General features: G+C 38.5%; 1 protein-coding gene across 1 annotated transcript; it reads right to left on the reverse strand.

Annotated features, from left to right (window-relative positions):
- Positions 1-3615: 3615 nt before the first annotated feature.
- On the reverse strand, positions 3616-4401 carry LOC115433130 (high choriolytic enzyme 1-like). Its single transcript, XM_030154378.1, has one exon. It carries the CDS (start codon positions 4399-4401, stop codon positions 3616-3618), a length of 786 nt encoding a protein of 261 aa, XP_030010238.1.
- Positions 4402-11713: the final 7312 nt, after the last annotated feature.

The following is an 11713-nucleotide window of genomic DNA, read 5'->3' on the forward strand; positions in this document are numbered from 1 at the left end:
TCACCATGAGGGAAGTGATTTAATTGCGTAAGCATGGCCAGACTAATGGATTAGTGATAATTAGGATCTGACTGGGGTTGGACACATTTGAAGAAAAATTAGTGAGGAAAGTCATGCACTGCTTTAAGCAATTTATCACTATTTATTACAATATTATGCTCTATATTTTGCATTTTTCACTTTAAATCATGTCTTATCCTCATTTAATTTCCTATATTTAAATTAGATGTTCATGAAAACAGAATAAATTCAAAAATGATTATATCAGAAACAGAAAGAAAACTGAAGAAAAAGTGACTTTTTCAGCAAATCTCTCATTAACTGAACATAAACCCAGTGTGTCCATCCACTGTCACTGATCCAACTCTATGGGTTTCACTCGTGGATGAATGTTGTAGAAGATGATGGTGTTTCTATTTTCAAGACACTTCACCCACCTGGCCTCCACTGTTACCCACACTGGTGTATGAATGCCTGTGAATGTTCGGTGGGGGTCGGAGGGGTCGTTTGGCGTGGAATGGCAGCCAGTAGCTGTGGATACAGATGTAGTTTACCACCACCAAGTTTAGTCCACCACCAGAGGGAGAATGTGAGAGCAAATGAAAAATGGATCAAAATGTACAGAGCTTTGGGTACGTTGAAAAGTGCTATAGAAATGTAATCCATGATGATGATGATGATGATGATGATGATTATTATGATTATTAATAATAATAATCATAATAATAATAATGATAAAGCCATGCCACGTCAAGCTTATATGGTCAGTTGTTTTTATGTCCAAACTGGAACCACAGCATTGTCTGTGCATGTTTCAGACTGCCTGATACATTGAAAACTGATGCCCTTATTTCACCCTGTCTGTTCAAATGTGACACCATGACCAAGTGTCAGTATATGACCTGTTGGGAGTGAGAATATTTATTCAGCACTTATTCAAACGTGTGCAAGATCACACATCTCATGAGATATTGAAAAATACATGGCGTTCCACTACTAGGGTAAGGTGTACTACATGTACTACATACTGATAAATATATTGTCTAGTACATATTGTACGAAGTGCCATTCTAATTTTGTGTCCTAATAGAGGGTTTAAATATATATATATATATATATATATATATATATATATATATATATATATATATTCTGATATATATATATGTATGTATATATATATATGTATATATATATGTGTGTGTGTATATGTATATATATATATATATATATATATATATATATGTGTGTGTGTGTGTGTGTGTGTGTGTGTGTGTATGTATATATATATATATATATATATATATATATATATATATATATATATATATATATATATTCTGATATATATATGTATGTATATATATATATGTATATATATGTGTGTGTGTATATGTATATATATATATATATATATATATATATATATATATATATATATATGTGTGTGTGTGTGTGTGTGTGTGTGTGTGTGTATGTATATATATATATATATATATATATATATATATATATATATATATATATATATATATATATATATATACACAGGGTGGGGAAGCAAAATGTACAATGAACATTTAGTTGTTTTTTCTCAGCAGGCACTACGTCAGTTGTTTTGAAACCAAACATATACTGATGTCATAATCATACCTAACACTATTATCCATACCTTTTCAGAAACTTTTGCCCATATGAGTAATCAGGAAAGCAAACGTCAAAGAGTGTGTGATTTGCTGAATGCACTCGTCACACCAAAGGAGATTTCAAAAATAGTTGGAGTGTCCATAAAGACTGTTTATAATGGAAAGAAGAGAATGACTATGAGCAAAACAATTACAAGAAAGTCTGGAAGATACTATTAAAGAAGAATGGGAGAAGTTGTCACCTCAATATTTGAGGATCACTTGCGCAAGTTTCAGGAAGCGTGTGAAGGCAGTTATTGAGAAAGAAGGACACATAGAATAAAAACATTTTCTATGATGTAAATTTTCTTGTGGCAAATAAATTCTCTTGACTTTCAATAAACTAATTGGTCATACACTGTCTTTCAATCCTGCCTCAAAATATTGTACATTTTGCTTCCCTACCCTGTATATATATATATATATATATATATATATATATGTGTGTGTGTGTGTGTGTGTGTATTTTAGAGCTTTATATACACATAGAAATTATATATTTATATTTCTATATTTTTCTTTTGTGTTGATGAGTCTTTCCTGCTACTTTTTTTTCCACTTGAATGGAGCGACTGTAACACCCAATAACAATAAGTAACAGAGGATTCTGATGCTGGGTAATAATGTAAAAATTAGAAAAAAGAAGTAAAAACACAGGCCACACCATGTGATTAACCTCAAAAAGGTCTGAGATTAAACTACTATTTAAAATAGGGCAGAATCTGACTTAAATATGGGCCACAATTTTTAATGGAACTATTTGTCTTTTATTTTCAAAGGAAACCCCACACACACAGTGATTGGATTTTTATGTAAGAAAATTGCATGTTCCCTTTTGTAGGGAAGCTGCGTCTAAAACATCGTGATCCTTAAGTATTAATGGTGCATTGTCCTGGATTTTACTTTTATCATGACTCATGACCACATTGTGATATATTTTCATATCAATGAATTGATAGTTCATTGTTTATTGATAAGGCTGAGGGGTGGTAACAAACCTGAAGCAGCAGAGGCAACAGGATCCTCTGAAACTATTGACCTGGGCCCTGAAGCTTCAGTTCTGTAGAAGCTCAGACTAAGAAGGATGTTTTGGTTTCATCTCCAGTGATTATCAGAGAGGGAACTCGTGGTCTTGTCTAATTAGAGAACAGCAGACGTGCACAGACATCTTAGAAAATAGACTGTTACAGCCATGTATGAATTGTGTGCAGCCTGGTGCCAAAATGTAACTATTGTGATAATGTGTAATTTATTTGTACAAAAATGTTCGTATCAGTAGAATACAATTCAGTGTATTAGCAGAACTAACTAATGCTAAATAAAGACATTTGTGCTGGACTGTGAGGCTAACAATTGTGGGCTAGCTGTAAGTATCAAGTAAGTACCATGTCATGTCAGTGGTTTTTTTTGTTTTGTTTTTTTTTAACACTTTTTTCTATTTTTCTGTTCATTCTGTTTTTATTTTTCCAGTTTGGCCTGTGACACCTGGTAACTGCATGTAAAGCCCCTTCCTCACCTTTTCCCACTTCCCACTTTGGTTTAGGGTTGATGCTAGACCCTGGTTTGTGGGTGTACACCTGAAGCGGTGCTCCACTTGGAGTGTATCTGGGCCTGTTTTCAAGTCCATATGTTACATGTTGTGGAGATTTGAATCTGTAAAAGACGAGATGAACCCATAAACGAGCGACCACAAAATGAGTAGTAATTTCGAACACCAGTCAGTTTCCAGGCTCTTAACAGCAGCACCTCTGTGGAGGTTTGGAGGTGAAATAGTCATTCCAATAATGCCGCTGTGCTTCCTTCTGTGTACAGAATAGGAAGAGTTTCTACTGACTGATGCAGGTCCAAATAAATCAACAAACACCAGATAAGATGACAGGAATATTTATTGATAAAGGATCCCTTTGGTTCAGGATGGTCACATGCTTTGTTAGTTGCAGCTGTAGGCCCTGTTGATCCTGGTGATGTCCCACTGGGACATGGCCTGCCTCTGTCCGATTGGGACAGAACGGTCAGGGTAGGGGGTGAGGGTCGGCTGGTTACGGACTCTGGCGAAAGCATATTTTCCGTAGTGCATGACGGAGCTGTAGTCGTAGGGAGTTTCTTGGTTGATGGTGCGATGTTTCTGGAAATTGTGGGCCATATTTGATGCGATGTTGTTCCAGTGGATTTTGATGTATTGGTCGCGGTCACTCCTGGTTTGTTCGTGTTGGAAGCCCAGAGCGTGGCACAGCTCATGCTGGATGATGCCTTTGTGCATGCAGCCGTTCTTCTGCAGAGACACCACCTGTCTGCCTCCTGACTTGCCCACAGCAGAGTAGCATCCTTGTCTACTCTCCAGGCTTATGTAGTCGTACTCTCTCACACGTGGGGTGAAGCGGATGCAGGTTTTTGTGTGGAAATCCTGCAGGGCACGTTTGATCTTGTCCTTCTCGAAGCTGCTGAAGACATTGTTAATCACGTAGGGAATCACCACTTGACCATTGGACGACTTAGGCCAGCGGCACCTGTTCCCAGACCAGCACATCATGAGGTTTCTGTTTGTTGGAAACAACAAGTCTCCTTCAAACAGGTTCTCATCGGAGGCGTTGTTGGTGGACAGAATCGCGGTGGTGATGTCAACACTATCTTCATCATCTGGGACCTCTTCTATGTCAGAAAGGGCCTGAGAGAGACCCAGCAGGACCAACAGCAGCAGACCCACAGAGGGACTCATCTTCTGGTTCGATGGGTTTGGAGGCTCTGGAGCTTCAGTGGAGACACTCGTGGAGGCTCGCTGTCCGACTCACTTCAGTCCAGGGTCTTTATACTGTCCACCACAGGTGTGTCCACAGAGGGATTATGGGTTGAGGTCCACATTGCTAAGCCTAAATAAACCAATGAAGGGAGGAGCAGCAGACAAACCCACAGGTTCAACAGAAACATCATGTTGCATGTTTGTACTTCAGTTTTTGAAGCCAAAACTACTTTGTTCAAGCATCTACAATAGAACCTTTTCCTCCAGTTCATGTATAAATTCACAAGAAAAGTCAGCCAGATTTTTTAAGTACAATATTACCAGGTTATGTTTTATACAAACTTTATTGAAATGTGGACATGTGACAAAGGACTCATAGTAGAATTGTAACGATTAATCGACTCAGATCGATTAAAAAAATTAGTTGATTACAATTTTCCCAAATCGAAGCTTTGTTTCCTTAATTTCTCTGCTGTTAAACATTTGTTCCACTGTTGTGTTTCACAAAGACGCTTATTGTGACGCACATGACGCCAGGATCAACACACAGTTGGATGTTATTTCCATGTTCAGTTGGTATAAGTTGAATCCAAATGTGTTGAAGACTGACCTGACAGATTGTTTATTGATGTCATTGGGCTGGTTTGTTGTTGTTTATATCTATAGATATATATTCTTTAATGATGTTGTTATTGTTGTTATTTCTATACAGGTATATATATATATTTTTTATATAACCTTTTACTTTTCTTCTTTTGTGAGGGGATGAAAGTGTCCTGGTGTCTGAATTTGGACTGGAGTCTGCCGGTTGGGGAACCCTGGTCTAAATGTTCATCAGTTGTGTGACTGATGACTTTACTTGAATACACCATAACACTGGTGTATTTGTTTCAGTCAGCATTTCGTATACCCACTTCTAAATCCCCCTGATACACACCATTCAGTAGTATCTGAGCAAAATTGCCCATTTTTCCCCCCTCAGATGGTGAAGCCATGACCCGCCCTACTCTACCTCTAATTGGCAACAAAAGCAGAATAAACATCTTTCACATGAGTGACACATATCAAAATAACCTACTTTCATGGAATACATAATTCTGAGGTAAGTTTTTAGGTGGTTTCAGAATGAGGCACTGTTTTAAACTACTGGACATAAGACTGCACATTAAGAGAAGAGATTTTGTAGCCAATAGTTAAACTGTGTGAGTGGGCTAACGTTATGAAAGCCTAACTTTATGAAAGGCTAACATTATGAAAGGCTAGCAGTATGAAAGCCTAACGTTATGAAAGGCTAACAGTATGAAAGGCTAACATTATCCTATGTTTGTCTCATGTTGAATACATTTTCATTCATGCAGCTGCTTGTGTGTCCAGTAAAACCTACAAACTGCTCCTGATCAAGTCATGATAATTTTATAATAGTGAGCAAATACTACTGATGGACTTTTGAGGTAAAGTAAATAGAGTAATCTGACATGTCACTGTTTCTAAAACAGGGCATTTTTCTGGACTACTTAAAAAAAAAAAGGCAAAAATTGAGAGCATCCCCACTTCTCTAGGGACCACTGCACCACTGCACCATAATTAGACAGTGAGTGACTAAAGAATTTGACAGAATTTACAAATTTATTCAAGTTGAATTGTGTGTTCAAGTCCTTTAACAGAGGATTATTCAGTTTCTGTCTCTGTGACCCACCTGGTACACTTCCTGTGAAACTACAGTATATACTGATGGCTAATGCTGCAATGCTTGATAGTTTTTGGCATCACTTTTAGAAAACTGTAATCCAAGTGGTCTGAGAGGAACTAAGGACTCTCCACATGTCTGTGAACTTCAGGCTGTAGAAAATCCACGTCATGATACAGACTTTGCATTCAAGCTATTTGTTACAAAATGAGGCACATTATTAACATTTGTGGGCAGTGGTGGATCCAGAAAAAAATCGAGGGGGGGGGGTTGTGATATCCTCCCTACTTACTTTGTTTACATAACATACATTATGGTCATATTTCACAACACAGCATACACTTTAATCTTAACTGACCCTGAGGCTTAGACGTAGTAGGAGCACCTTTAATTACAAGGCCAAACTTGGACTATCGCCTTCCTATAGCTGTAGTTTAATAACAACAAGAAGTGTTGATTCTTATTGTCTGTGACCAAATGATCAGCTGTTCTTTTCTGTGCCACATGAAATATGTTGCTAAAAGAATGGAATCTGACTGAACTGATCTTCTTGAATGCTTTTAAATCCAAATTCAATGAGACTAACTCAATGACTTACATTTGTTTTTCATAGTCTGACTTGTCCTGTAAATTCTTGTATGTTGTAACTGTGTGTTGTATTTCCTGCTGCCTCATAGCCAGGACTCTCTTGGAAAAGAGGTTCTTAATCTCAGTGGGATCTTCTTTCCTGGTTAAACAAAGGTTAAATAAAACAAATAAACTAGAAGCACTCAGAGATCGCAGACCTCTGCCAAGGCAGATCAGTGCCCTGGATTTGGATGAAAATTTCAGGAAATGTTAATACTGGCACAAGGAACAAATGGTTACATTTTGGTGGTGTTCACGGGTGGGGGGGTGGGGGGCACGGGGGCCCACTGATCTGCCTTGGCGGAGGTCTGCACTGTCTTTTCTAGAAAAGCCCCCCCACCCCCAATCATCACCAAAATTTAATAATTTGTTCCTTGTGCCAGTATCAACATTTCCTGAAATTTTCATCCAAATCTGTCCATAACTTTTTGAATTATCCTGCACACAGACAGACAGACAGACAGACAGACAGACCAGCACTGACAAAAACATAACCTCCCTGGTGGAGGTAAATATGTTTTTTTTCTACTTGGTAGTAGGCCTACTAGTAGTACACACAGGAAAATGTGTGTGTGCACGTGGAATACTTGATGATCTGTCAAACAAAACAATAATGATTCACAAGATGCTGACACATGTCCAACAGCCAGTAAATGTATCCACACACACCAGTTAGATAAAGGCCTATGTTTGACAACTATGTGTGATTCACTCAATCACTGGCTGTGTTTTATGGCAAATGTCGTACAGTTCTATAGTTTTGACTGTATAATCATACATTACATACCTTCTGTGGCTATTCATTTGTTTTTCATGTTTGAATAGACAGGTGTCTCCTCATTATTATCAGACTTTAGTTAAGATTTAACTCCCTTTGCCATAAAAAACGCTCATTATAAATGGTGTGTAGACCCTCCCCCTCCTCCAATACAAGAGACAGAAGAGTCGCAAAAGTTAGTGTCTACGCACCACCCACAGGAGTGAACGTCACATCCTGAAAAGTACCAAGACAAACACAGCAGCTAGGTTGGCCTCAGAGGGGACTGGGGTTTAGCTAAATAGGTAACACTGTGACGTGATGGAACGAGGATAGAACAGGTTTGTTTCCCAACCGAAGCAGTAATTTTTTCTGCAGATTTTCAAATGGGGGGGTAGGAAAATCCACCACTGGTGGGTATTATGACATAATGCTGCATTATCACGTACAGCTTGGTCACAGTATCATTTGTATTATACGTTTGCACACTTTTCTGTGTACTCTTACTGTTACTGTTGGTGCTGTCACAGAACCCTTGGCAAGCATTTTAGTCAACTTTACACTATAAATGGGAAGTTTAACAGACTAAGAAGAAAATATGACAAGCATGATAATTAATTTCTTGAAGAAAATATTAATGCTTACTTCAACACTTAAAACTTAATCTACATGCATTCAGTATCCACAGATGACATGTTGAACCTGTGGGTTTGTCTGCAGCTCTTTACTTTATTGGTTTATTTAGGTCTAGCATTGTGGACCTCAGCCCATAATCCCCCTGTGGACACACCTCAACAGAAAACAAGAACGGAAAATTAGAAAAACAGAGAAAAAGTAGTGACAACATACAGCTTACCATACTTACTGACCGTTGGTCCATGATCCTGTTAGTACCACCTTTAAGTTGAATTGTGTTTTATTGATGTGGACATCACAATAGTTTCATATTACTGAACATTTAATGTGCACACAATTCATATGTTAAATCACCAGGACTAATGCTCTATTTTCTGATTAGATTAGCCCACGAAAATAATTCTTAACTCATTCATAAAACATAATTGTTAAAATTGTTTAAGTAAAAAGTCATACAAAAATAATATAATCATGAACTATCTAAAAAAAAAAAAAAATACAAAACCCTGCCATATTTATATTGGCTAAACAAGGATGCACAGGTGTTAATCAGAAAAAAATGAGACAAATGAAACATTCAGTTCACAGGCAAAAGCTCTGGTGGAGATTCCTGAAGTCAGCATGCCAACTGCATATTCCCTCAAAACTTGTGACATCTGTGGTATTGTGCTGTGTGATAAAACTGCACATTTTGGAGTGGCCTTTTATTGTGGCCAGCCTAAGGCGCACCTGTGCAAAAATCATGCTGTCTAATCATCATCTTGATATGCCACAGCTGTGAGGTGGATGGATTATCTCAGCAAAGAACAAGTGTTCACTAACACAAATTTAGACAGATTTGTGAACAATATTTGAGAGAAATAAACCTTGTGTGTACACAGAAAAAGTTTTAGATCTTTCAGTTCAGCTCATGAAAAATGGGAGCAAAAACAAAAGTGGTGCGTTTATATTTTTGTTCAGTGTAATTCCTCTCTTGCCGCATGTCCACTACGTGGAACCAGTTCGACTCGGCTCAGCTCATCTGCACCTCATGTCCTTTCCCCTACCTTTGGAAACTTATTTGAGGGGGTACGAAGTTTGTTTCCCGCACTGGAACCAGAACTGGGCCTGGTGTTCACTCTGCCGCTACATTCACAAGCATCGCTAAGTATCGTATCAAATATGTGACATTCCTGTAAATGAATCACATGCTGTGGACAAATGTTTGAGCAGATTGGAGGGATTCCACCCTTTAGAAGAAATGGAAGCTTTGACAGTGTTCCAGTGGACCTGGTGTCGTCTGTTTAGACCGTTTCTGCCTCAACACCATGTTGGCCACGTTCTGACTAAAACAATGCAGCGTACGCATGACATCATCGTGCATGCGCAACGAAGGTGGAATCGTTAAGCAGGCAGGCAAACGATTCCAAGGAATCTAGCCACTGGGGTCCGGTTCTCAAAAAGATCCGGTTCTCGATTCCCATCCCTAGTAATAATAGTTGTTTATTGTCACTTACTACTTACAGCCACATCTTTTTTGTTTTCACAAAAGTAGATGCACTGATTTCAGATGCCAATAGATAAAATAAATGTGCACTGACTAGAACCAGTATCAGAGACCATATTTGTCCTGTGTTGGCTTCTCTGCACTGGCTCCCTGTAAAATCTAGGATCCAAAGCCCTTCATGTCCAGACACCTACTGATCTGAAAGGGCTCTGAGTTCCATCCAGTCCATCTAGAACCCTACATTGTCAACATGCAGACACACTGGTGGTTCTAGAGTCTTCAAAAGTAGGATGGGAGCCAGAGCCTTCAGCCCTCAAGTTCCTCTGTTGTGAAACCACCTCCTGCCACGGTCCAGGAGAAGACGCCCTCTGTACGTTTAAGAGGAGGAAGAAAACTGTCCTTTATGATAAAGACTAGAGTTAAACTGGGTCAGGCTGATCTAGTTCCACTGAGATAGACTGGGAGAGTCATCAGGATACACTGTCCTCCTCTCCGCTCCTCCTCCTGTCTGTCTTCCTCTCTGCTCCTCCTCCTGTCTGTCCCCCTCCCTCCTCCTCCTGTCTGTCCTCCTCTCTCCTCCTCCTGTCTGTCCCCCTCTCTGCTCCTCCTCCTGTCTGTCGTCCTCTCTCCTCCTCCTCCTGTCTGTCGTCCTCTCTGCTTCTCCTCCTGTCTGTCCTCCTCTCTCCTCCTCCTCCTGTCTGTCCTCCTCTCTGCTCCTCCTCCTGTCTGTCCTCCTCTCTCCTCCTCTTCTTATCTCCTCCTCCATCATCTTTATTAATTTATCCATATAGTTGTGATAGTGTTTCTTATACAGTTCCATAGATAGTACAGGTTTATATTATTAGTACTAACAGTTGTGGTAGTACTATATCCACTGTTAGTACTTGGATTTGGAGTAGTAGTATTCACAGTTATGTGTACACTGTAAAAAAAAATCCTGTTGTTTTTACGGAAAAAAACTGGCAGCTGTGGTTACCAGAACAGTACTATAAAAAACACATCCAACTGTAAACATATTTACAGAGTAACATGTAGATTTAACATTGGATTTAACTGGTAAATGGACTGCACGTATTTAGCACATTTTATACACCCTCATGGTGTCCAAAGCGCTTTCTAAAGCCACCAGGTCCAAGTGGGAACAATTTAGGGTTCAGTGTCTTCCATGGACACTTTGACATATGGACAGCTGGAGCCAGGATTTGAACCACCAACCCTTTGGTTATTGGACGAGCCGCTCTACCAACTCTACCAACCCATAAATTTACAAGTTTAAAATGTTATGTTGTTAAATGTTTAATTTTTTAAACTTTTTTATTTAAAAAAAAAAAAAACAAAAAAATGCAAATATGCTTTTATTTAAACATTATGGTCTTGCAGTTTCTATAGATATACACAGAAATACATAATTTCTATGTACAAATGTGGTTTTCTTCACATACTCTTCCTGTCAGAACTACAGCTATATTTGATTTAATTGTTAACACAAAAATCTTTTCAAATAAACAACTTTGCTTTGTATTGTCACTTACAGGTTTTTTAAGTTTCAATTTTACAATTTTTTGGTGTTAATTCCACAGTCATTTTTTACAGTGTAGTTATACTCATAGTACTTATACGTGTAACAGCTGTTGTAGTTTTTAACACTTGTAGTTCAGTTTGCTGTGCATCCATATGTCTCCCCCCTCCCCCTGTCTCTCTCTCTTTAACCCTTTAACTGCTCATGTCAGTGGTCCATCCTCCAGAGTCAGGGTCTATTCCAGGTGTCTACCTGTTAAAGGTATTTTTTTCTTCCACTGTCACTATGTGTTCACTCCTGGAGGAGTCTGTTAGAATCTGTACATTGGTTTAAGAGTCAGGTTTATTCCAGCTCTAAAAGGAAAGGCTCAGCAGATAACTTCTGTTATGATGTGATGCTATATAAATACAATTTAATTTAATTTGATGTGATAATGTTGCCTTTTTTACATGTTCCTGTTTATTATTATCAGCATCCCTTTGTGTGATGGACCAGTGGACTACAGCTTTCATAATGTCACATCACTAAAAAAAAAACATGTTTTTTAATCAGAACATGAAATGTGAGGCTTTGTTTTTG

Source organism: Sphaeramia orbicularis, chromosome 14, assembly GCF_902148855.1.
Source record: "Sphaeramia orbicularis chromosome 14, fSphaOr1.1, whole genome shotgun sequence".
NCBI lineage: Eukaryota > Metazoa > Chordata > Actinopteri > Kurtiformes > Apogonidae > Sphaeramia > Sphaeramia orbicularis.